The sequence below is a fragment of the Amblyomma mixtum genome, chromosome 3 (genome assembly GCF_055824585.1).
Source record: "Amblyomma mixtum isolate Tamu chromosome 3, ASM5582458v1, whole genome shotgun sequence".
In the NCBI taxonomy this organism is placed as follows: Eukaryota; Metazoa; Arthropoda; class Arachnida; order Ixodida; family Ixodidae; genus Amblyomma; species Amblyomma mixtum.
This window is the reverse complement of record NC_143014.1, coordinates 55,656,197-55,683,469: the sequence shown is the minus strand read 5'-3', so window position 1 is coordinate 55,683,469 and position 27,273 is coordinate 55,656,197. Positions and strand designations below refer to the sequence as shown.

At 47.5% G+C, this 27,273-nt stretch overlaps 1 protein-coding gene, 1 long non-coding RNA gene and 1 pseudogene across 6 annotated transcripts in view; 1 reads left to right on the top strand and 2 right to left on the bottom strand.

The window, feature by feature from the left end:
• The window catches only part of LOC149350248 (dnaJ homolog subfamily C member 7-like), a 122,940-nt gene that overhangs the window by 15,933 nt on the left and 79,734 nt on the right, over positions 1-27,273 (top strand). For 2 of the 3 annotated variants that reach the window (XM_089579234.1, XM_089579232.1), the window contains exon 2: positions 7,057-7,248. The exons of the other annotated variant lie outside the window; for it this stretch is intronic. In XM_089579234.1, coding sequence (XP_089435360.1) covers positions 7,057-7,248 — 192 coding nt within the window. The remainder of the gene's footprint in view (positions 1-7,056; positions 7,249-27,273) is intronic. 3 annotated transcript variants of the gene reach the window in all.
• Positions 1-27,273, bottom strand: part of LOC149350249 (uncharacterized) — a 56,119-nt gene that overhangs the window by 22,539 nt on the left and 6,307 nt on the right. Inside the window, exon 3 of one of the 3 annotated variants that reach the window (XR_016290274.1) lies at positions 24,716-25,729. The exons of the other annotated variants lie outside the window; for them this stretch is intronic. This is a non-coding gene — a long non-coding RNA (uncharacterized LOC149350249). Of the gene's footprint in view, positions 1-24,715; positions 25,730-27,273 lie in introns of those variants that run through there. 3 annotated transcript variants of the gene reach the window in all.
• LOC149350250 (uncharacterized) lies at positions 15,450-16,331 on the bottom strand (annotated as a pseudogene).

The window sequence follows — 27,273 nt, the reverse complement described above, 5'->3', positions numbered from 1 at the left end:
TGGAAGTCCGAGCGGGACCGCGGGAAAGTGCGTGGGCAAGGCGCGCGCTTCTCGAAGGGGCGCCGAACCGAACGGCGCCGCCGTGGGCGCTGCCGTTTAGCAAGTTTTGGCGGCGCGCGAAGCGCACCCGCGAATTTGCACACACAAGAATTTACTGTGCGCACACGACGGTGCACAGGGCCCGCTCATGCATGCCACAGACGCGCGCACTACACACCGCTAATTGCTAGCGTAACTATAGTTCTCGATTCGAACTTCCTGCACACTGATTGCTTCTGCGGTAGAACGCTGGTCACGTCCCGGGTTAGCGCCAGCAGAGGCGGACAAATTTCGATGGAGGCGAAATGCAAAAGGCGCCCATGGGCTGTGCGAAGACAGTGCACGTTAAAAGAACGCCAGATGGCCGAAGTTAATCCGGAGCGATCCACAACGGCACACCTCATATATAACCCGTGTTATTACAAGTAAGAAAGCTTGTCACTCGTAACTGGCGCTCAGATAAGTTGTGGTGAGTTGCAGACGGGAACAAGCCCTCAAATGAGCGAGGTCTGCCGTCTTGTTGAAGCTTAGGACATAATGAGCTTGCCTGTCCTGAACTTGCGGAGGCAACTGATTTCCAGCATCTTTTTAATACAAGTTGGGGATCGCCCTATTCATCTGCGGGGATGACAATGACAAGTCTCCCCCCCTTCAATGCCTACTGAACAAAAATGCGAGCCAGTGACTACATGTGAGACGTGTGACTGGGGCTGTTAATGCAACTCAAGAATGCAGCGGCACATGCTATACAAAGGAGGCCCTCAAGCCAACTGTGTCGGCGTACTGTCTTCACGTCGACTGCCTTGCACCTCCTTGCGCGGCTAGCTGGTGGCTAGTGAGTGCGAGGCGATTGACCGCAACGTCATGAGAGTAGGTCAATGCGGGCCTCCTTCGAAGGGGCATGTGCTGCCCTGGCCGCAGGCGGCGCGACGTTTATGTTCATGACTCAGCACAAGCCGCTTCGGAGCTTGTTCTGCGATTTTTCACCATTCTCCCTGCGGATTATCTTCGCAACGCACAGTTCACGCTCAGACACTAACTAGACTGCTTTAGCATAGCGCGATCCGGCGTTCCGCTACCGTGGTCCGCTCACGCTGGGATCCATCCTCACCTGCGCATTGGCGGATGTGTGCCCATGCCTGGCCCCTCGAGGCAATTTGCACATGCGCACTTGGCGCTTCTCGGAAGCGCGCATGAGCAAACGGCTTCTCGCGTGAAGTGGCAACTCGATGTCGATGAACACTTCCTCGACGCAGCGCGCCCAGCACGCGCCGCGACGGGCGAAAAGCTCGCTCCCCCTCGCGAGCCGACTGAAAGAATGTCAAGCCGTGAACAGAAGATGGGTGGGGAGCAGCAAGGATTTCAAGAAAACTTGGGGGAACCTGGAAGAGCTTCAAGCCGTGAAGAAAGAGTCCCCGAGAGCCCCGCGGTCCTCCCATTGTTGTAAACCGGACCCCGCTTCCGAAGCGCGCGCGAGCGTTATCTGGCAAGCACAGATATCTGTGCCCCGCTCGCGCCTGCTCGCGCGTGCAGCAGTTTCAGGCGTACACCTGAAACTGCTGGGGCAAGAAAGCGGCAATTCTGCTTAGGCAAACAACACATATTTGTGCGCATGCTGATAGTTATCTGGCGTATTTTCAACGGTGCATGCGCGGCTTTGTTGGGAATGAGTGCCGAGAACTTGTTCGCATTTACCGCATACAGACAGGCTCGCGTTGCGGGCTTTCCACTCCAGCTAAAGAGGAAGTCGCCGCCTAGAGAAGGTTTCGACAGCACGAACCGCTCTGCGTTTTCTCGAGCGGTCGCTTACGAGATTAACGCGGGCTATCAATGCACCCGGTCGCGTTCGATGGCAAAGATAGGTGCAAAGCCTTGCATTCAATGCTGCTCGCTGTCTCCTTTTGTTTCAGTGCGTGTGACAAGCCGCGAACTCGGAACTACTGATAATCTCCCGCTGGTATTGCTCGCGATTGCACACGCGCTCTAAAAGCATGAATCTGCCTGTACAAACAGGAACACATGGGCGTTGAACGCGCCCATCTCCCCATCTCTGCAATCGTACCCTTGCGGCTCGACATGCAAGTTGTCGTTTATTGCAATTTTGAAGTTTAACCGGCAAGAGGCATGACGACCATCGTGACATGAATATGATCCCATGACGGGGAACTTCGTTTTGCAGAAAGGTTTAATACCGTTTCTCACGCAGACACTTCCCGCTGACATTCAATGAACGAGAGTTCAGCGTTCCAGTCGCCGTTGAAGCCCAGTCGCAGTCGACTGCGCTTACTCGACTCTTGCCGCAAAACTGAGATCAACTTCTCTATCACGTGACCGCGTCACGTGCGGCTGAAGAATAAAAAAAACTATGGTTGTATTTTATTCTAATTTCACTAATTTCCGCATAATCATAGTTAATCGCAAGCTCTATGCCCAGCGTATAGGGCAGCTGACCTCGCCTCAGAGCCAAAACAATCCAACTAAGGCATGTCAGGCTCCAGCGCTTGGCCGCAGTTTTTCTGGTTCCGCTTCAAGCGTTTGTACGACAACGCACATTCGTTCAGTGAAAGCTATAATGTGCGTCTGCGTACTAGTTACGAGGAAAAGTATTTCGTGGTTTTTGTGAACGTGTGACGCTGGAAACTTCACCGACACCACCTAATCACTTGACCTGTTCTCTATAGGGGCCGCTGATCTCATGTGAACTGACTGTTGGCGTTCAATGGTCTTTGGCGCCACCGCGTAATAATTCCGAGCGGCCATAAAAGTCAGCTGTCCTTGAACTGAATTTCCATTGAAAGCGTTCAGGCGTCCGCGTTCTTGTTATGAAACTGTTGCAGCTAGTTCCGTTGGTCTCGAGACTGCTGTCGAAATCTGCGCGGCCCCTTTGCACTGCGACATTCAGAGGTCGTTTAGTGAGTCCTCTACGCACGGTGCTGTTCAAATCGATATAAGGGCGATCGGGTCACGTAACGAGCGAACGAGGCTTCTACTGGGACGGCGACTTCCCGCAGACTAATCCTGTGGGATGAAAAGACTGGCGACCGAGTCACATAGATGAGCTCTTCCACATTCCCGCAGAAAGAAGCTGCTATGACGCTTTATATGATACGCAATGGACTCTCGATCGTTAATTCGAACTTACGATTAGCCGAAATCATGCTTTCATGCCGTCATCATCAATGGTATTAGAGATCCTCCCCCTTATTTCGAAGTCCGCATAATCGAAACAATCTTCCATGACTGCGGTGTTCGATCTAAGCTGATCGACCGTGCATGTTACAGCTTCCTCTCCGGCGCGTGCGTGTTGTATGTCGTCGCTCGGGATTCTTTGCGGGCGGAATTCGGAGAAATCGTTCCTGCTCTCGAGACCTTTGATGCCGACCCTTGGCGCAGTTCTCGGGTGATTGGTGCGCTTTTCGTTCATGCTGCCAGTGCAGCGCAGGGAGACGCTTTCGCGCACGCGGTGCCTTTGCAGCTCTGCGCGGTCGGTCAGCGTGCTGCCAATTTTCCCCGTGGCCGAAAACGAGGCCGTGCGGCTGGCCCCTTTCCGAGAATAACGCGAAGAGAGCGCACTTTGGTGGAGGAGCCATCGTCTGTTCCGCTAGTGCGCCCGCAACGTCCGGGACGAGCTGCCGGATGGTGGGTCGTTTCTTTCCGCTCTCTCCGCGCGGTCTCCATCGACTCCGCAATAGGCATCCCCCGCAACGCCGCTGCGTGCTCGGTTAATGGACCAGGAGGCGGAACAATGAACGCCCGCGAAGGTTTCCGCAGAGAGTCTTTCGCTTGTGCGGGCGCAGCGGAGATGGGGCCATAGCGTTAGGTCGTAAAAGTTGTGCTCTAAGCTGGCATCCCCCTTCTGATCCGAAATGCAATAGCAGAGGCTGCACGATACGCAATATTCCTGTGCTCGCGAAGTGCGCGCGTCAAGCGATCCCAGTACAGCAGTGTAGGCCCACGTTTGTGCTTTGTTTAATCTCGCGTTGTCTTTACAGGACAGCAGCAGGAAAGGGAGTGCGTCCGAATGAAACTCGCGTGGCGTATCAAAAGGCTTCCTTTTGACCCGCCATGAAGGAATGACTTGGTTTTGTTTGAGATTTTCGGTACGATTTCATTTTCTATCCACCGTTCGGGAAAGAGGCAGTTACTGCTTTCCCTTTCCATACAAGACATTGAAGACTTTTAGCATTGCACGTACCACTCATAGTATGTTTCTCTATGTACCGCTACCACTACCGCTTACCGCGCGCCACAAGTGCGCATGCGCTGATTAGTCCCGACGTGTCGGGCGTGCGCGCTGTTGGCCGGCGCGTGGCGCCATCTGGCGTCCTCACGGCGATCTGCGCATGCGCACTGACAGCGCGAACTACGCGGTAGCGGTACGCACTATGCTAAAAGTCTGTTTTGTTTGTAGTAAAAACTGCACGGTGCAAGGCGGCCGTGTGGGACCGGAATGAGGAACCGATTACGCCTTCGTCCCGGATAATACTTCGACGTCACAGAGCACTTTCTGCTTCACGGCACTTGTGGGCAGAAGGCGTAGCCGATGGAGGGAAAAGTGCACAGCGCCGCTTCCTCCTCTCCCTTACCCTAACTGTCAAGGTGCGAACGCAGCTGCCCCGCACCGACGTGCGGCTAGGGTGCCTCGATGGCCGCGCCTCCGCCCATCGAGGCACACCCTACGTGGGGCAATAGATAGGCGCCATACCATGCGGTGCGTTGAGTCTCTCGCCTCTTTTCCTTCGATCCCTGCCTGGTGCTGCTGCAGTGATACCACTTAGTTGGTGACACATTATCTCCCTCTCCCCCTTGTTCTAGAAAGAAATTATTACACCACTGCTTATGGGCTGGTCTTCCAACGGCGCTGCACGGGATGTGGCCTCTGCCCCACCGTCTGTATAGCAGAAAGCCGCCCGTTGATTCATTTTGAATGTGCTGTGCCAACCTCAGTCCTATCGAAATGTGTTTTTGCTTGGAGTTGCAGTGAAACCGCCACCATTGTCCTGAGTTCTGGGCGCCAGTTGAGCATGTGCATAATGGGATGCGATTTCTGAAACAGTGCTACTATACGCGTGTTGCCTGACGTCTTCCCGAGGTCACGGAGCCGTCACGTCGGAGCGCGTCCTTAATGCACCGCTCCAGCGCCTTAAGACGCTGTCTGGACGTTGAGTGGTGTCATAAGTGAACAGAACGCGGTTCTGAGTAAGTCAAACTGAAGCGCGACTCAGAGGTTTGTGGAAGGCATATACCGTGCCTTTGTGTCTGTGTTTTCATTGTCGAATTTGTGCGCAGTCGTTAACCTGAATGAAAATGTTATTTTTGATGTGACTCGCTTTTATGGCCACTCAAGCGGTCGGTGGAACGCAAATCATTTGTCACAATTAACCTGTTTTTTTCTGACGTCCGCCAACACATTGTTATGCTGAAAAAGGCTTCGTTTTACCTCAAAGCACACGTTTTTTTTTTTACTTTTGGACCAAGAAAAAGACGCACACACGGTATATCAATTCATTGCCCTTGCTATGCGCTGGTTCCAACTAGTTCTAATCTACTGAAGTTGACCTCACTGACCTGGTAAACAGGGAAAACGATAACCTAAGGACAGTGGGTTTAGGCGGCTGCCTCCTACCCCTCAGCGAGAAATTTTCTGTTATCGTTCAACTTCCGTTCAGATTGTTTTACGGCTGAGTTCAGAGACAGCACTTGGGTAGCAGACCGTCGCGTATATCGTTTGGCTGTCCTTGGTTATCGTCTTATCGCAGGACGCATAAGGCAAGCTCAGCAGAGTGCTGGAAAGGAAGCATTGATATTGGCAAAACTGAGTTGTATATGGGAAGTCAGAAAACAATAACAAAAAAATTAGCTGACAGCAAGCACAGGTAAAGACCACGCACGCACGCCTCAGGCTGTGCGTTGTCTGTACCTCTCTTTATTTGCTACAAATGACGGAAGCACCCCTGCGGGATGTTGTGACTGCTAACGTAACGCTACTACCTCGACGTAGTCGTACGGAATACGCTCACGACTTGTCAGCACGCGTGTTTCTCATTTGTGACAAAGCAATGTTAAATGAGCCAGTCATATGCCTGCCTTTGCTGAACGCTCTAAAACTAATCTTACGGCAGAGGCCCCTGTACGCACGGTTTCCCAGCCAGTGCACGGCCTGTGCAGTGGCGCATTTGAACCGTCTGAAAAATTTGTCGCTTTAATACCCTGGCAAGGTACGCGTTACGCGGCATGCAACCAGCGTTGAACTACATGAACATGCAAAACTGGGGTAGCGGAGTCGAACGAAAAAGACGAGCTAAAAGGCTGAAAACGCAGCCTGGGTATTTTTGACGTCTAACGATATGTCCGCCAGGCAGCAATCGCACAGCGGAACTGGTAACTATAGTCGAGTACAACTCAAGAACGGAGCGACTTTTCCCGGTCAAAGGAACCCCTCTCCAGCCAATGGCGTCGGCCGATTCTCATGACCCTCTTAGTGTGACAATGCAGGGAGCGGCCCCACAATGAGAGGGAAGGACCTATCCTCCTTTTTAATCTACCACTGCCTGCTTTGTCACACTAGCAGGGTCATGAGAATCGGCCGACGCCATTGGCTTTGGATGGGGGTCCTTTGACGAGGAAAAGACGCTGCGTTCTTAAGTTGTACCCGACTGTAGCGAGTGGAACGCCATCGCCCTGGTTCAGAACCTGTCGCAAAAGCGCCGTCTCATCTGCCCACTCAGCAGGTATTCGACAACCTTAGCACAGCGTTGTAGCGGTTGTATACCGCTACCACGAGCCATCATCTGCGCATGCGCTATTGGTGGCCGGTGGGATGAGGTAACGTTGTGATAAAAAAAACTCTCCACTGAACCATGTTGTGATCATCGCTTCCCTAAAGCCCGCTGTCTTGCTCCCGTCGCGCCAGTTGTACCGCCCCTGTTTAGCCTCGTTCCTTTGCGCTGCTCAGAGGCAGATGAAGCACAGTGAAGAGAGTGAACAGCTGCGGCGTCTTTATTCCGACAACCACAGTCTCGCCCTTCAGCCGGCTTTGTCCCCTGCCTCGGCTGCACCCTTTCTCTGTCGGAGCGTCCGTCGTTGCCTCGCGGCGGGGCGGCGACGAAAGGGCGACGACGACGGGCGTGCCGCCGCCCGAGGCGCCTCCCGACGTTCCAGAACTTCGCTGACGACGACCGCAGCCGGACCCGAGTCGTCTAACAGCAGGTACGGCCCCGGTAGCATGTAAGGCCGCGTTTGCCACCGACAATAGAGAGTTTTAATCCTAGCCGTACAACAAATGCGGTAACGCTTTGCTGTTGCTACTGTTGCCAGGCTTGCCAAGTCACATCTGCCGTACGCTCGCAGTTACCGTAGTTCCCGCGTTTATCGTACGGCGGCGCTTAAACTCATCATCAGATACTTTTAGTAAGCGGAGGCGGGGCCAGTACGCTAGCGTACTAGCCCCGCCCCTGCCACTGCGCTAGCGCAAAAGCGTCCGGTAACGTCTCCGCTTCGTGAAACAGACTGGCTATCGGCATAGCGAAGCGCTATGGGGGGTTGAAGTCTCGGAACCCGGGAGCGTCGAGCGGATTTAAGCGAATCAGTCACCGCAACAGTTTTCAAAATACCGCAGATGCATCGCGTGCTGATAACCTGTAATGCAACAAATTGGGCTAGTTGCTTTTCGTTCATTTTGCACTGTGCGCTCTGTTCACACACGCGACACGAAAAAAGAGACGACAGACATGGACCTGCGTTTAGTGGACCGGCGACGCGTGGAAAAGGATCTCGCTGTTCTGATTTTTTTTTTTTTAGATTTCCCAATGACTGTAAAGCAGATTGCATCGTTGCATCACCTGACGGCGCGCCATGCTGTCGACACAGCGCTTGGTGCGTCCATTTTACGCTCTGAGTGGTACCCGACTGACGGCGTCCCTACTCTTCGGCTTAAAGCTATAGCATGCGCGGTGAATCAAGAAGATCGCGTGCGTCACCACATTACGGTAGTGATTCGTCCGTCCATTCGGCTAAGCAACGTTTCTTCTATTAGCGCAACGCTCTAGGGTTGCCACTGCGTCAGTTCTCTCATCAAACCTAAAGGTATAAGGCTGTCGCAGGATTGGTGTTGGACGAGCACTCGTTCGAGCGCAGAATGGACTCGGACGGCCTCGATAACACTGTCTGCCAGCGAGGTCACAGAGCTATCCGGCGTCCGATTGGGCCGTAAACTTTTTTTTTTTTTTGTCTGGCAGGATACGGGTCAAGATAACTTTGATTGTACTTTGGTGATGCTGAAGAAGTTCGCAGATGGCATTTAGCGCGCCTTCTGATAAAAGCCAGTCAACAACAGAAGGGTGTTCGTTGTTGGCATTCTTTTTTTCTGCCCCGCCACTAGAATCTCTTAAGACATGTTGCAATCAGTCTCACTCTAACTCTTTTTAAATAGCAGGAAGCTAGCAGGCCATGGCTATGTGCACAGGGCAAGCGCTTGATGGGCTTATGGAACCGGAGGCTTTCGAACGCGGAGCTTCTGCCCAGAGGTTTCTTAAAATGGGCCCTGTCGTGCACCACCCCAACTAGTTACACTTCTCGCCAGTTTTTAAATGTAACTCATTACATTTTAATTGCAGTGTCTAGCAACTGTAACACCGTTAGTTTTTTTTTTTTTTTCTTTGAGCGGCAGCTATGAAGCGTAATACCGTAACTGTTGATTTTGAATTTCCTCTCTGAATACCAAAATGAAATGAAAGAAAACTTCGAATGGCGATTGGCCACTTGGAAAACAGGGCCTCGATCAGGCGGAAAAAGGCGGACGCAAAATAGCTCGGTGTTATCCGGATACGGCTGCAGCGATGCTGGTCGCCAGCGCAGTTCTCGCAGCACCCGTACTCGGGGTCCCCGCGAGACTGTCACATTACCATGCACGAAGGAGCTTGTAGCTGTAAATTACGAAGGCTGTAAGGGTTTTAAAGGACAGGTGCAACATCGGGAGGCTACTGGAGTGAAGGACCGGAAAGGGGGGGGAGGGGGGGGGGTATGCAAACGTTGCGCTTGCTCGTCGGTGCCTTGCTGAAGGTGGGAAAAAAATGGGAAGCTGCGATAAGCATGTTTAGTTACGCTGACAATGCGAAAAAAAATGCGCGCACTGCTGTTTGCGCGGCAAGCATTTCAGGGAGCAAGATTTCGTCTATGGAGTTGGCGCTAGACTGCTCATAAAGTAGCAGCCGACGCCAAAGGAACTGGCTGAGACACACCTTCAAAGACTGCTCTGTGACGTCCAAGACCTCGCATCGTCCCCACTACCCTACTTGCCTACTCCAAGCTAGTTCAATAAGCAGTCGAGCGGCGCCGCATCCGCCGGCACGGACCGCAACCGACTGCCCGGCATCTAATTTGTACCGCGTCAATATGACTAGGTATTCTGCTCAGCTCCGCGCCTGCCATGTAGAAATTATCATTTCACCGAGATTTAGTCACCTGATGACCGCTTACCTCTGATTATTAGCGTCACTGACCCTAAATGGGGGCTCGCTGAAATGGCACATATAAGCCTGGAGAACGTATGCGCGTCGTGGTCAAGTAAGTACCGCGCGCAGAAGTGGTGTCTTCTGTGCTGAACGCTGTCACCTCAGTAGCTTTGTATGAATCACTTCAGGGGCGCTTATACCTGTTTATTTCCTCTGGCAACAATACGTGGCACTTGCTAGCATTGTGCTACTGTGCGAGCGGCTTTGCGAAAGGTTGTCCTTTAGCAAGCTCCTTTTTTTATCTCTCCCTTTTGAATATGGTCAGAATAATTAGGAGGACGCTTAAGCTTCGCCTTTAGAGAAGACCCGGCAGCGCCTTTTCCTTCGTTTCTTTTTTATTTGTAATGACTATAATATCAGCGCACATCCCCCACACACTTTACTGTCATACACACCACAACGCGTTCACTTCGTGCTCCTCTAACACGCTTGAACCAAAGGCTCTTTGTAGCATGTGCGCTGTGTACCCGCCTGGCACGCAGAGGGCCTGGGTTCGAAACTCAATGCCGGCGAATTTCTATTTACATTTGAAACTTCTGGGAATATTTCCGTCACGTTTCTGAAGCCTTCCTGTCAATCCTAGGTAGTCAGCCAGGCGCCTCGTAGTCAGTCAGGCGCCTCGCCAACGTAAAACGGGAAACTGGAGGAGAATATGGTACACCGACGTCGTAAGAGGAAGACTTTGGCATGGTCAAGAAGTATCCAGAAAACGAAGTGGTAAACGTTGATTGGTAGCAGCAAAATAAGCGAACTCGCCGATTGCTGGGCGGAAAACGGTCGCCGTTAGGTGAAAGCGTTACGCTGTGAGCATGTATTGTTTCATCCGTCTTCGTACCTCATTCTAGCTAGAGTGAGGTACGAAGGGCTACAGTCGGCGTCATAATAAAGACAGTCAGGCTTACGTTGATTGTATTTACTCGAGCGAAGAATGTCACCGAAATTCTTTGACGCACAAAGCTGTCGTCGAAACTCTGCCTGCCTTCGAAGCTTTATCTCTCAAACTGAACCCGCAAGTGCGCAGTGGTTGAAATCGGTGGTCTCTCTGACGGAGCGGATGCCAAGGAGAAGGAAACCTGGCTGCATGGAGTGAACCACATGTATGTGGTTAGCAAGGACAGGATCGGCGCGGCGAGCGGCGCGGCGAGATGCGCGGGGCTGGGAATGGCCTTTGTCATGCAGTGCACTCAACCTCGACTGCTGTTGACGAGCGAAATGCGCGTGGCGGCAACGGCTGCAGCATGGACTCGCGAGCTGCGTGCGTACCGTGGCAGAGCACACACGGAACTACACGTTCGTTCCGCGCTAAGAAATGTTCCATTCCACGCGCCGTTTCCGAGTGTGTGCCACGTCGCCGTTCGGGAAGAAGTACTCTGGGCGTCCGTTTCTGCTGCTAACATCTCGCTGCCAACCTCCAACCGAATCTGCTGGGACATGACTCTGCGTTTTCGTCCGCAGCCCAGGGGTGACCAGTGCGCTTCCGTGAGTGACCTGCTCACGAGGCGCCGATGCTCTTTAATGATTACCCCGAGGTGGCCGGTTAATGCATTTCCAGACCAAGTGTAACGTCACAATTCCATTTCGATTCATTGTTTTTGTAGCGATCGCTACACTACTCTAGCTACGCCAGCCGCTACGCCTCTTCAGCATGGTCGCACTTTCGGCGAGGTTTCACCTCGGCTGTGGTCGCACCGACCTTGAACCGTTGCCTAGCAACCGCCGTGGTGGACACCCGAACCGCGCCGTACAGGAAGGAAGTGGGAGTGAAAAAAGAAAGGGAAAGAGGGGCCGTAATGAAGAAAATGAAAATTGAATTTGAGGAAAGGAAATTACCAAGTAACTGTCTCGCACATCTCAGTGGACACCCGTCATCCGTTTGTAGAGGAGGGGAGAAAGTGGGAGTGAAAGAAGAAACAGAATGAAAGGCCGTAATGAAGAAAATAAACTTGAGGCTACGCAGTAACGCAGTAGCTGTCTCACATATCTCGGTGGACACCCGTCATCGGTTTGATGACGTCAGAGATTACCCAAGTAAATCATCAGTAGCATTACATCGCTTAACCACAGCGAAGCCTAAGCATAGTCATGGCCTGTAGCTCGCTAATTAATGACGCAGTAATTCTCTGTCATCTCGGTGGACACCCGAACCGCACCGTACAGGAAGGAAGGAAGTGGGAGTGAAAGAAGAGAAGGAAGGGCCGTAATAAAGAAAATGAAAATTGTATTTGAGGAAATTAAATTATGCAGTAACTGTCTCACATATATCTCGGTGGACACCCGTCATCCGTTTGTAGAGGAAGGGAGGAAGTGGGAGTGAAAGGAGAGACAGAAAGAGGGGCCACAATGAAGAAAACGAATTTGAGGAAAAGAAATTACGCAGTAACTGTGAATCCACCTCCCGGTACGAAGATGAAGAAGGAACGCCCAGCGAAACGCAGTGGCGAAAGACTGACTTTGCAATTCGACTGAGCGAGTTCCACTCGGTCAGCTGTAGCTATCGCGTCACTCCAGGTTTAACCACAGCCAAATCCGCTCTTCGTGATTGGCTCAAATGACATTGCCTTAGCTTGAGACAATGACAAAGAGGGAACAGGACGTAGCGTCGCATGAGCCAATCACAACATATATATGACTTATATAGTATATGTATACCGGGTGTCCCAGCTAAATGTAACCGAACTTTTAAAAAAGGCAAAGTGTCCTAGTCCTGTGAAACCAACTCAGGGTTGTTCATAGCCGCGTGGCCTAGTCTTGTGTATTTTTTTCGCTCTTCAAAGTTTTTGATTACTTCAACTTTTTAATTACTAACTTCAGGAAGAAAGTGTCAATGCAAAAGTTTTAGATCACCTCGAAAAACCGCTAGTAGTGCTGTTTCTGTCAAGTTACGATTTATGTAGCTTCATTTATTGGCCTTAAAAGAAAGTTGTCACGTGACCAGCTGCTCGCTCACTTCTCTGCCCCAATGTGCACCCAAAGTCTCATCGAGGAGAGGACTTCAGAAAAAATGGATTTTATTCTTTAAGGCGCGTCTTGGGACGTTGAAGTGGCACAGTTGTCATGTGGAATATTTTTCTTATTGTGCGGGTTATGGTTAAAGGCCGGTGAAAAAACTACTTTACGTAAATATTACTATGCTGCAAATGTCTCAGTAAGCTGTTTCTCAAAGCGATCTACAACTTTTCCATTCACACTTTGTTCCTCAAGTCATTAATTAGAGAGTTAGTTAATTAAGCTTAACTAATTAGTCAACCTTGAAGAACGAAAAAAATACTGCAGACTAGGTCACTCGAAACCCTCATTTGGTTTCAGACGGCTAGGACACCCTGTGTTTTTTAAAAGCTTGGTTACATATAGCTGGGACACCTGGTATACATGGGAAAGGGAATGAAGGGCAAACTCTCAAGGTTAGCTCACTTGTAAACATAAATACCCCCGAAAGCAGATCTGACAGCCGTCGCCACAGCTCAGTTGGTAGAACACCGGACGTGTAATGCGGAGGTCGTGGGTTCGCTTCCCACCGGCGGCATGTGGTTGTTTTTATTGCGAAGCAATACTACTTTCGCTACCAACTCAGCCCGTGCCGTGCCGCGGTCGCATAGCCACGCTTGACCTTTCGCGTGACGTCATACCATCTGTGTAAAAACGGGGCCCCATCTCACGCCGTCGCCTTGCGCGGCGCATAGCCACGGCCTGACTCCCGCTCCTCTCACCAGGGGCGCTGCGCGCTATGTGACGTCATACCATCTGCTTAAAAACGGGGCCCCATCTCACGCCGTCGCCTTGCGCGGCGCATAGCCACGGCCTGACTCCCGCTCCTCTCACCAGGGGCGCTGCGCGCTATGTGACGTCATACCATCTGCTTAAAAACGCGGCCCCATCGCCCCACCTCACGGCGTTGCCTTGCGCGGCGCATAGCCACGGTTGCAAAGAGAAAGTATCAGCGAGCTACGGAGACAGAAGAAGAACGAGAAGAACGGCAGCAGAACCACGTATTGCTTCGCAATTACCAGGCTTAATCAAGCTAAGCCACAGCCAATTTTTCTTCTGCTTTTCTAATTAATTACCTTTAAGCAATAACATATTCAATAATATTCTCCTTTGATCAAAACCACAAAATAAATGTTAAAAATCCCCTGCGTTTCTTGGTTTCTGTGGCTGTTGGTATATATATATATATAGTATATATATATGGTTGGTTGGTTGGTTGGTTTATTGGGGTTTAACGCCCCGAAGCAGCTCAGGCTATGAGGGACGCCGTAGTGAAGGGCTCCGGAAATTTCGACCACCTGGGGTTCTTTAACGTGCACTGACATCGCACAGCACACGGGCCTCTGGAATTTCGCCTTCATCGAAATTCGGCCGCCGCGGCCGGGATCGAACCCGCGTCTTTCGGGTCAGCAGCCGAGCGCCGTAACCACTGATCTACCGCGGCGGGGCGTTATATGTGTGTGTGTGTGTGTATATATATATATATATATATATATATACATACACACACACACACACATACACGGGCCTCTATATATATATATATATATATATATATATATATATATATATATATATATATATGGGCGTGTTCAGATAAGAACGGTAATCGAGGTCCCATGACCATTTTTTGTTTTCAATGAAGATTTTATATATGATGGGCAAATGTGTCCACACAAAGGAATGAACCTTAGTTTTGCAAGAAGCTTCGTAGTTTTCTCGGAAAAAAATCGCATGTCACAAGAGGTGGAGAATGTCGTTTTTGGCACTTCGCAATGTTGCAAGTTTGAAGCCTCATTCCATGCACAAAAAATCTTTTTGGCGCATCAGCATTTTTTCAGACCTTCTTCAGAACTTGTAAAATCAGAGAAAATAAAAAATGTTTTCTTGCTCTTTCAACCTTCCGAGTAAAAAAATTGCAAACTTCGCGTATGGAGCTATGCAGTGAAAAAAGGCACTTTTCAGGGCAGCCTTAGGGCAAGATGCCTAAAGATCTTCCCACTGAATATTTTTCTCAGTATTTTTCAGCTGTTTTTACTCACCTCAGGCAAGTTCTGTTGTTCCAGACTTGACAGACAGTTTTCAGTACGGTCTCAAAACTGGCCGAAGTTCAAAAACGCCAAAAAAGTGACAACTTTGACTTGGGTTTTAAAAAAAACATCATCATCGAATTTTGTTAAAATTTGCCTGAATAATCCTCAATACATGATAACTTTAAGAGCACTAGAAAAGTGTTGCATTATATTGTTTTAAAATACAAAAATAAACACAAAACTGAGTTCATGTTTTTGTTATATAGAATTGCTTATTACTGCCTCTTAGAAATAGTAGCTGTCAGAAATTTGATTTAGCACTCATTGAACGTGGTTACATTTTATTTACCCCAATATCTGAACCATTCTCAATGCTTATAGAGCTTCTATTCGCTTGTTAGCGGCGCTCTTAATGCGTGAAAATGGGAATAAATTCGCTATTTTGCCTGATGCATAAGAATTGGCTGGTGGCGGTCAAACGTTGTTTTTATTCTCTAATTTATTCGTCGTAGGGTCTATTGGTATATATAATCGATTCTTTAAAGATATTAGATCATTTCTCGGTTCTTAGAAAAAATTTTATATATAAAAGTTAATATTAATGCGTTTCTCAATTCGGCATTTTCGAACCTGCGTCTATTTACCTCTGTGTTCAATGGTTCTACACGGCACTGTCGGGAGACAAAACGTCGTCTCCTGAGGGGAACGATTTATCTGCAAGGTTTTTAATCATGAGGAGTTTTAATCGGGAGGCAATTTAAAAATGGGATGCCGCTTCATGTGCACATTGAAATTCAGAAAATCGTAACAAGAAATAAACGGCGGCAGTTGATTTCGGTTTTGCGCACAGTATATTGTCCAGCACGAAACACTAACCATATCACAGTCTCTTTCATTAAGAAGCAGCGGTGGAGGCCACGTAGGATGCACTGCCTTAAGTTGACTGAGCGTACTTCCAGATGTGGAGCGTCTGAACTCCAGGCACTTTCTTTGCCAGTTTCCATTGTTCCTTCTTCACTTCGCGAAAGTCTGCAAGCTCCCTCTGTGGCAGCTCCAGAATGGTGATGTTCTTTAGTGTTTCTTGAATTGTGTCTACGAAGCCTCCGGCTCTGTGTATGGCCTCATTGGCAGGCTTCTGCAAGTTGTGGTTTGATGCTCAATGTTTCACTAGCCCACCAACGCCATCGCAAGCATTTTTACAGTGTCCAGAGGCCGAAAACATCAATATCGTCCGTTGACATTCACTGCGCTGCAGCTCATGGAACTGGTATTTATTCCTGAAGTGAGCGGGAGCCCCGTCGCTCAAATATATTATCTTGGTGTAGATTGGCGCGTTTTCTTCGAGATGTACTTTGATTTTCGACAGAGCCAAGCATGCATGAGCGGAATCATGAGACATATCGTCGAAATTAACGGCGTAGTTACCAGTCGATTTTCTTGACATGACAACGCAGGTAAACACGGTTACCTGCTTTTTCTGCCAATGGTACGCTTGTACTCAGTCTGGAAGCACAACTGTTCATTTTTTGGCAAAATCAAAATGTAAAACAATTGCACCTCTCTTGCAGCTGTGTGTTTTTTCGTGTATTGCTCTTGCTTGCACAGATATAATATAGTTGTAGGGAATGCATTTCATGGCCACTCTTAGAAATTCTCTAATAAACGATGAAGCGGTCAGAGTTTTTTTAACTAGCTCACCGTATTCCCATGTAGCAATCAACACCTCATCCTCGCTGCTCATTTCAAAATTTTCCAAAGTGAAGATGCCATCATGTGAATAGTGGCACAATTCCTGAGGAAACATGACGCAGCATCACACCATCGAGCATCACAACACAACTTGCGGAAGCTTGCAAGTTAGGCCATACACACTGCCAGAGGCTTCGTAGACGCAATTCAAGAAACACTAAAGAACATCACCATTCTGGAGCGGCCACAGAGGGAGCTTGCAGACTTTCGCGAAGTGAAGAAGGAACAATGGAAACTGGCAAAGAAAGTGCCTGGAGTTTAGACGCTCCACCTGTGGAAGTACGCTCAGTCAACTTAAGGCAGTGCATCCTACGTGGCCTCCACCGCTGCTTCTGAATGGAAGAGATTGTGATCTGGCTAGTGCTTCGTGCTGGACAATATACTGTGCGCAAAACCGAAATCAACTGCCGCCGTTCATTTCTTGTTACGATTTTCTGAATTGCAATGTGCACTTGAAGCGGCATCAAATTTTTAAATTGCCTCCCGATTAAAACTCCCCATGATTAAAAACCTTGCAGATAAATCGTTCCCCTCAGGAGACGACGTTTTGTCCCCTGACAGTGCCTTGTAGAACCATTGAACTCAGAGGTAAACAGACGCAGGTTCGAAAACGCCGAATTGAGAAACGCATTAATATTAACTTTTATATATAAAATTTTTTCTAAGAACCGAGAAATGATCTAATATCTTTAAAGAATCGATTATATATACCAATAGACCGTACGACGAATAAATTAGAGAATACAAACAACGTTCGACCGCCACCAGCCAATTCTTATGCATCAGGCAAAATAGCGAATTTATTCCCATTTTCACGCATTAAGAGCGCCGCTAACAAGCGAATAGAAGCTCTATAAGCATTGAGAATGGTTCGGATATTGGAGTAAATAAAATGTAACCACGTTCAATGAGTGCTAAATCAAATTTCTGACAGCTACTATTTCTAAGAGGCAGTAATAAGCAATTCTATATAACAAAAACATGAACTCAATTTTGTGTTTATTTTTGTATTTTAAAACAATATAATGCAACACTTTTCTAGTGCCTTAAAGTTATCATGTATTGAGGATTATTCAGGCAAATTTTAACAAAATTCGATGATGATGTTTTTTTTTAAACCCAAGTCAAAGTTGTCACTTTTTTGGCGTTATTGAACTTCGGCCAATTTTGAGACTGTACTGAAAACTATCTGTCAAGTCTAGAGCAACAGAACTTGCCTGAGGTGAGTAAAAAGCAGCTGAAAAATGCTGAGAAAAATATTCAGTGGGGAGATCTTTAGGCATCTTGGCCTAAGGCTGCCCTGAAAAGTGCCTTTTTTGCACCGCATAGCTCCAGAAGCGAAGTTTGCAATTTTTTTACTCGGAAGGTTGAAAGAGCAAGAAAACATTTTTTATTTTCTCTGATTGTACAAGTTGTGAAGAAGGTCTGAAAAAATGCTGATGCGCGAAAAAAATTTTTTGTGCATGGAATGAGGCTTCAAACTTGCAACATTGCGAAGTGCCAAAAACGACATTCTCCACCTCTTGTGACATGCGATTTTTTCCGAGAAAACTACGAAGCTTCTTGCAAAACTAAGGTTCATTCCTTTGTGTGGACACATTTGCCCATCATATATAAAATTTTCATTGAAAACAAGAAATGGTCATGGGACCTCAATTACCGTTCTTATCTGAACACGCCCATATATATATATATATATATATATATATATATATATATATATATATAAATAGCGAAGTATACGCTTCGTTAAGGAAACATTTATTCGACTCGACGTTTCGATCGGAAGACAAGATCGGTCTTCCGATCGAAACGTCGAGTCGAATATGTTTCCTTTAACGAAGCGTATACTTCGCTATATACTCTTGTATGCAGTCAAGTACATTATGATTTCGCAACATATATACACAGGGTGTCCACGCTAACTTTAGCCAAGGGTTAAAAAATAAAATATTTGAGGTAGGCCAGGGAAACCACTTACTTACATCTACCAACCGGCTTGCGCATCGTACGCAATTTTTTGTTTTGCAATTAATTAATTAGCAATTAAGATAATTTTTCTAAATGCGTAAATATTGACTTTAGACAAAAAATGTGAATAGAAAAATTGGAGAGCACCTTCAGAAACCCCAATTCCATTCATTTGCGGTAAAGAAAACCTCACGTGTATCTTTTTTCCGGGCTCCAAAGAAAGCCCGCGAAATACAAAAAAAATCACGTGACTAGCGCATTCGCGCGCCACGATTGTGCTGCTCTCAACCGTGGCTTGAGTGAACGAAATCAGCTGCTGGCAAGACGCGACCACCTCAATGCGCCGGCAGGCCGATATGTCAACGGTGGTTGCGCCCCCCCCCCCCCCCCCTCCGCGCGAGCCAGTCTGCAAGCGTGACGGTGCTAGTTGCAGCGAACGCGCCGGGCATTGTTAGCTATGAAATGGCCGAAAGTGACAAACACAAATTCAACCAGTTTTATTCGCCACTGAGAGGCAGAGAAGATAGGCAAGTATTTTACTTTTCTTTTGCCTCTCAAAACAAAAAATTGCCTATGATGCACAAGCCGGTTGGTAGATGTAAGTGCTTTCCCTGGTCTACCTCAAGTATTTTATTTTTTAACCCTTGCCTAAAGTTAGTGTGGACACCCTGTATGTGTATGTATGTATGTATGTATATATATGTCATCAGCGGGCAGACAGGGCGAGCTTGAAGGCTGGCCCTTCTGCCCAGTGACTTCATCAGGGTAGGGGACGTGGTGAAATGCGTCGCCCTGATCGTTTGCGAGCTACTGCGAGCAACAATTTTTAAAAAATTAGTTCTAAATTATAGGGTCCACGCAGAGCTTCGAAATTTGACTCTAATACCCATAAAGACCACCTCTACAGGTCTGCTGAACTAGTATACCCATTGAAATAATTTCAGGGTCCCTCTAAAGCGACACTGAGGACAACTTAGTTGACTCACTGCTCTCAGTAAAAATGGATCCTTTGGCTCTTTCTGCCTATGTTGTTTGTTTGGCAATGCGAAAATTGGATTTATAAATCTCCCATGAGTCAATCCAAACTCGTGACATCCGTACCGAAAAGGACCGGTCACCACATTTTGAAGTGAATGGCGGTGTAGTGTAGCCTCTGGGATCAGTGTTCAAGAATCGGTGTAGACGCACGCATTTTACTCGCGAAGTTGGCTGGTGATGGCGACACTTGTATTGTTTGCTGATGCTTTCTACCTTATAAAAGCTCCGTTTTTGGCCAGTGTGGTCTCTGTGATTATAATGCTGAACCGTCTTAACACAGGCCAACCTCTGTTAGTCCGAAGTGTGAAGCTCCATCCTACAATCGGGACTGCCCAAGGAGGTTTAACTAAAATTACTGGAGTGGAGGTTATCTATGCCTACCAATATGCGGCGGTGAAGCCATGCTGCGCATGACGGCCATCTTGCCATAAGTAAGAAACAGGAGCCGCAGCACACCTATCGTGCTGGCTACATTGCCCCACCATGGATTCTACAGCCACAGCCTATGGCGAGTACTAATGGGGCAGTAATGAATAACAAGCCAAATGACAATGCAATCAGTTTTATTTTATTTCTTCTGGTGTTCTCCTTGCTAGGACAAATACTGGTGGAGGCTTCCATCTCGCTGGTTTTTAAAAATAACGAGCCCCGTAAAAGCAGAACACACTTTTTTGGCACTCATTTCTCTGTTTCTTTCGTCTTGTGATGCAGCCTGATGCTTATGCAGAGTTCAGCCATTTTCTTGCACGGGATATAAATGCGGTTGTCCAGAGCATCACAGTGAAGGATATGCTCATTGAGGCTTGAAAACCACTTCTTCTCTGGTTCAGGAGTTCCAAAACCAAGTGCTTTAACTTTCCATGCACACATACTTCAAATTTTGGCATTAAGCTTGCAGCCGTCGTCGCCCCTTCTCAGCAGCAATGCAAATCTCAATCACATCCTGCAAAGGAGAAACAAGCCCACCTCGGCTCTTTTGCCTTCAATAGGTGCAGTTGCTCATATTGCTCACAAATGCTCGTCTCGGCCACCTTCCTGGCAACAAAGCTTGCAATATAAGGCACTATAGATCCAACGAAAGACTACAGGCTCTTGAGGTCGTCTACTCGATGCGTGTAGTCATGGTTCTGTGGCTGTAATTGAGACCGCCCTGCCTCAGCTGCAGCTGTGCCCACACTTTCTTGAAGACCTGCTGTCCCACTCGATACGAAGACTGCACAGTCACCACTACTCGAAGACTGTACTTCTGTCTGCACCAGAAGTCGCTTGCCGCCGCGGTGGCTCAGTGGTTATAGTGCTCGGCTGCTGACCCAAAAAACGCGGGTTCGATCCCAGCCGCGGCGGCTAGAATTTCTTTGGAGGAGAAATTCTAGAGGCCCGTGTACTGTGATGTCAGTGCACGTTAAAGAACCCCAAGTGGTCGAAATTTCCGGAGCCCTTCACGACGGCGTCTCTCATAGCCTGAGTCGCTTTGAGACGTTAAACCCCATAAACCAGAAGTCGCTTGTATGAGGTCATGAACTGCGCCACGGTTATTATTAATATTGTACCCACATCATCCTCGAATGCATCCAAAGAACGTTTCCTCGTAGTCTTGACTCGTTTTATGAGTCAGAATGTACTTCAGATCCCCTTGGCTGACCAGCTCGTCAAATATTTCTTCTGTGCTTTCCATGCTCATGAAGCAGCCAGGAAACAGTTTTCTGTGCGCTTTCTAAGATGGGTCGTCTTTTTGGGTCTTTCATAGCCATCATATGGGCTTCCAAGTGAGCTTCATTTTGCCTATTAAACAGTGTCTTGAACGGCTTGGCCGGACGGTTTCTTCGGGCCAGACTCCAGCAATTCTACTATAACCTCCTTGGGACCACCATCACAAAATTCCTCTGCTATAAAAAAAAAAAAGTCTTTTGAAGCTTTTCTTGTTACATAAACAAGAAGCTAACCACCAGATGAAATTATATAATATATATAAAGAATTTTTATTCCTCAGACAAGTTGAATATAGTCATATTAAAAAGTATTTCTTTTGCTGTTGTGATTGGTCAGCAGAGTAATACTGGACGCTGCAGACCGCAACTCATTGTTGCTGTCTGCTATTTTTTTATAGCCCTCTAGTGTGATTTACGTTCAACTATCACAGCCTTACAAAACTTGCACAGTTGCCGCAAAAACAAAACCAAGAAAAGGAAGACGTTCCACCCTCTCGTAGGGCAGGTTCACTTCGTAGTCTGCACAACAGTTTAATCAGCACACACTTCACTCATTTTTATCTACTGCAACTTGTCTCACTGCCTAATAAAGGACTCTGTGGCCGTCACATGAATGAGGTGTACATCATCGGTATGCCAATATTGTATGGGAACACACCTGAGTGAATCCTTCCCCAGAAGCACCGCTGCACGTATCATATGCCTTGCATCATAAAAATTAGTCCGCACTGTTCCTCCACATTCCCACTCAATCCTGGTTGTCAAGTTAGCCTGCTATATGTCAGATGGCACTGATACACCCACAGTAGCAAACAATAAGTTGGTACTCAAATGAAGGCAAACAAACACACTTAATGAAAATAGTGAAATGTAATCTTCAAATTCTGTACAACAACAGAGTTTGGTTACTTACTGCATCTAAATGTTTCCTGAGCATGAGGGTAGCAGCAACAACCACCCAGGTTGAAGATCTCCGTCATGCTTTTGGAACCAGTTTGGTGTCAAGCAGGACCGGGCTCTATCAAAATTAAAACTGGCTAGTATTGCCTGGTTTAAACTGAGTTAAATCTTACTTGATCAGAACTGTTAGTGCTCGTGTGACAGTAGTATAAAAACCAGTACCGTGATGCTGCACAAAATAACCTTAGTCTGCATAAATGGGGCCCTTCATTTTAGGGCTTATTTTTGTAACTTTTTGGGATAAAAATCAGCTCAGTTTTTAGCCAGAAATAGAGTAGAAATGTGGTGCTCCTTTTCAAGCTGTTCCACTTCCTTTTTACTGCTATAGCAGTACCAGTGCGACTTGGCAAAAATGTCGGCAGTGTACGCGTAAAACGACTGCGAGTTAAGCCTTCTTCACCATCCAGAAGCATCACCATCACGCACCTCCCCACTGCACCCCCCATGGCTAGGGGACTGCCCACCCTGTCCACTCCCACCCTTGATCCATCTCCCCACCCCCAACCACTTTCATCCTCCAGAAGCGCCACCCATGACAAGGCCAAATACCTCCATCCTCCTCAAGCCTCTGCCCCCAAATGCCCAGGCAGCAGCAGAACAAAAAAGCAGTGACAAAATAGAATTCAAAGATGCAGTGAAAAGCCAGCTCTTCAAAAGCACCACCCCCCAGCAAAAGTATCAAAATGATCATCGAGAGTAAATCAGACTATCATAGCTTTCTTTCATTGGGTTTTATGATCGTCCTACCAGTTTTTTTTTCTTTGGGGTGGGGTGAGGGGGGGTATATTTATTTAATAACCGAAACTAAAAAAATCTACGTTGTACAAATGATATGGTCACTAGCTAATATGTTTGCTTATTTGTTATAATAAGTTTCCTTCACTTTAGCTATGTTCTGTAGCATTTCCATGCTTATTTCAGGCCTGGCACGTGCTATAACAGTGGAAACATCCTTTAAAGGGACTATGAAACAAATTGAGATTACGTAAAGATAAGCAATCCATCACTCGTCACCCCAGCGAAAGAATTTTCGAGCTAGCATGAATAACAACGAAGTTATAGTCGATTAAAAATCACGCTCCTCCTCTCCCCCCTCAACTCATACGCGCGGAGCACCAAGAAAAAATAAAGAAAACAGCTCCGGGACTGGGCTCCGCCCATGAATACGTCATTCCCTGACGTTCGGTTTACGACTTCCGGTTGTCGCACTCCCGAGGAGCAGCGTGCGTCGGCAGCATCTCTCCGGTCTCGGCGCTTTCTTTGCTCCCGAACTCCCGGCAGAAAGAGGAGGCAGAGGTAAATTGAAAACATATGCGTGAAGGCAATGCCCTGGCCCGCGCTTGCCCGAGGGGGTCGCGCGGCGCCTCGAGCAGACGATTTTCACCGCTACCGGAAGTGTGTGCCCGTGACGTCGTAGCTGCCGCGGCTCGAGCGAATGACAGCGTGTGGTGGCCTACCGACGTCATGGGACTAGTGACGTCTGTTTTCCCGGTTTTGGTTTCAAAATCGCTCCCTACGAAGACACCAAGCGGCCCACGAATTTTAAAAAACGCGATTTTTAAAAAGCCATAATAAATTGCCGGCTCAGTTCCGAAGACTCATACTTGGTGTCAGTGCTTCTGAGCATAACTTCTAACATTTACAAGCGGCTTTTAATTCTTTTCATGGTCCCTTTAAGGGTCGCAGCTGCCATTGGGAAGGTGCAAAGGCATAAGAGCAGCATTAGCTAGCAAAAGGTGGCACTCAGTACAGGAGGACCAACAATAATGAAGAGTCCCGGCCACGGTGGCCGAATTTCAATGTAGGCGAAATTCTAGAGGTCCATGTAAACCCCATGTGGTCGAAATTTCCGGAGCCCTTCACTACGGCGTCCTTCATAGCCTGAGTCACTTTAGGACGTTAAACCCCACAAACCAAACCAAACCGAAGAGTGTCAGGCAGGGAGACAGGATCTCACCAATGCTATTCACTGCCTTTTCAAAGGAGGTATTCCAAAGCCTGGATTGGGAACAGTTGGGGATAAGAGTTAATGAAGAATAACTAAGTAATCTGCGATTTGCTGATAACATTGCATTGCTAAGTCACTCAGGAGATGAACTGCAAAGCATGATCAATCTGTTAGACAGGCAGAGCAGAACGGTGGGTCTAAAAATGAACATGCAGAAAATCAAAGTAATGCTCAACAGTCTCGCAAGGGAACAGTAGTTCACAATTGGTATCGACGTGCTGGAAGGAATAAGGGAATAATTCTACTTAAGGCCAGGTGGTAACCGCTGATTCAGATCATGACAGTGATATACCCTGAAGAGAAAAGTATAAAACAGCTGTATCTTACCGGTGCTCACCTATGGGGCAGAAACGTGGAGTGGGACTAACAAAAAGGGTTCAGCTTAAGTTAAGGGCAACGCATTTAGCTATGGAAAGAAAAATGATAGGTGTAATGTTAAGAGACCGGAAGTGGGCAGAGTGGGTGAGGGAACAAACGCAGGTTAATGATATCCTAGTCGAAATCAAAAGGAAGAAATGGGCTGGGGCGGGGCATGTAATGCGAAGGCAAGATAAATGCTGGTCCTTAAAGGTAACTGAGTGGATTCCAAAAGAAGGCAAGCATAAGCAGGGGTGGCAGAAAGTTAGGTAGGCGGATGAGATAAAGATGTTTGCAGGGATGCGGTGCCTGCAGCTGGCAAAGGACAGGGTTAATTGGAGAGATATAGGAGAGGCCTTTGACCTGCAGTGGGCATAGTCAGAATGATGATGATGATGATGACTGACTCATCTTCCTCTGCAAGTAATGACTAGAGCTGGGATCTTCGGGAGATGTTCCGATTTTGAAAACTGCCCCGATCGTAATTCTAGGTACCACCACACACCTACCAAGCCATCTCCACTTAATTCTGTTACCTTTATTGTCACAGATTATCCTGACTTTACACCACATGTCCCAAAAAATTAAGCTGTCCTGGTTGTCCAAATTTCCTCAGAAATGTGCTACTACTTCACAGACACACTTCTACCAAAGCACTCTTAAGCAGTCTGCAATATATATGCATCAGAAGAAAGCAAAAGGCTCACTCTGCCAATGCTGGACCCGCTTGGAGAGCAAGCCACGCGTGCTTTCCACTGCAAAAGCATGAGTCTTGAAACAACCTGTGTCCACAGGGTTACACTTGAAGAAACAAATAATAAATTTTTTGGAGCACCCACTTGTCATCACTACACATACACACCGCCCTCAGAAGATGGCACGGAGCTTGTTGAAATGACGTAGAGACGGTTGACAGTGTCAGGCAGCATGTTTACAGCAGACTGAGTAGTAGTAAGTGGTTTTCTTACTAAACTAAAAATGGAAGTAAAAAGATGCTGCTAGCCACGCATCTGCCATCGAGGCCTGAAGCACCTGAGCTGGAGCTAGCAGAAAATAAAAGGGACACAGATAGGACGCAATTTTACAATTTCAGCAGTTTGCCCACTCTCAGAAGTGTCGTTTTTCCTTCATGTTTCCTCCTGTGGCAACACTGGCTTGCAGCGAATAGTGCTCTATACACAGGCATAGCCACTTTATCACCAGAGCGAAATATGCCCTGAAAGCTTTGGAAGTGAAGCACGTTGAATGCCTCCCATTGTCCTGTCTTTTTGCTTGAACGAGGACTTTATAATTTGAAAAGATTTGCTTCAGTGCTTGCATGTTTACCAGCGCAAGACAGCAGTTGGTGTGGCATTTCTGCAAGCACGACTGAAAGAATGGGAAAACAAAGGGGTTAGAACAAAATGCGGACGCATGTTAAGATGCGGATATTGTATGAATATCTAAATCACCTCAAAAAAGGATGGTATGATCAGAACAAGATCTAAGTGCATGTGGGAACACAACTTCACAAGAGGAAGAAACATGATGCCAGTGATTCTGGGGAACAGGAAGACATTCAGGACTTTTACTGAAAGGTTTTACTGAATCGCTAGCATTCATTCAACGGCAATCTCTGGACAACATTGGTGAGCGGTACCATTCTCTTTCACTAGCTGGATCATCCAGCGGTTAAAGGGATCCTGAAATAATTTTAATGGTCACATTCTGGTGCAGCACATCTGCAGAGGTGGTATTAATAATTATTCGAGTCAAATTTAAAAGCTCTGCGTGGACCTTAAACTTTACAAATATTAGGGTGACACCGCACCACAGATCCCCTACTCCAATGATGTCAGTGGGCAGTCTGGGCAAGCCTTCTTATTGGGTGTGCCCATGCGGCGAGGGCTGGATGGGTCTAGGTGGGGCGTGGAGGAGTGCGGTCCCAACCTGTTTTTTTTTTTTTCTGGCACGTTGGCATGTATGAGCTGACAGGGGCAAAGAGCAGCATCATTTTTAATCACCCATATTTTTAGTGTTAATGAAGCTAGCTTTAAAATTTTTGCAGTATGGTTACGAGTGATGGAATACCGATTGTTCGTGCACTATTCCTGACCTCAGCACATAGCATTTCATGGTCCCTTTAGGAACTACATTTCTAAGTGGACTGGGCAGAACTGCCCTGATAAGACAACTCTTATAAAGTCACGCCTGAAAACAATTTACAGAGAAAACATTGAGAGCATTCGAGCAAATGTGGTTGACTCTGCCATTCACTTCCACATGGACAAAACAACCGATCGCCGCCACTGTTTCGTTGTTAATGTACTTGTCTCTCATTAGCAGTTAGCGGACCCTATTGTCGGTCTGCGATCCCGAGTGTCAACTTTGAGGAAGAAAATAAGTGGGACAATCCAGCGTGAATTTATGAAAGCTGCCGCAGATTGTGGCCCGACGAGGTCCAGTATAAAAATTCATGGTGAAAACACAGCGCAAACTAGATGGGACTCACAAAGGTTTAATAAAAAGGCAAAGGAATACATAGAAGGAACCACTAAAAACTGCTCACACCACAACCGTGTGGAGACGAGGTGAAATGCATGGCACAAGAGACTTCATACAAAATGCTACTGGTCAGAAGCTGAAGGTAGTCTGTTATCTAAATAGCGGAATTCCGCTACTAAGAAAACCATGTGTTTCACCTTGAGTCCGCACGGTTGTGATGTATTCATTTTTCAGTGGTTCTCTGTATATATTCCTTTGCCTTTTCATTTTCAGTTGTGAGTCAGCGCATGTATTGTCTTCCTTTCGTTGTGTGTCTCATCTAGTTTGCGCTGCTTTTCACCACACATATTCACCAACTAGCCCAACTTCTGCTTTGCTGCAGACGAAGCCACGTCTGTTTCCTAACCCTAAGGTAAATACGGTTGTGT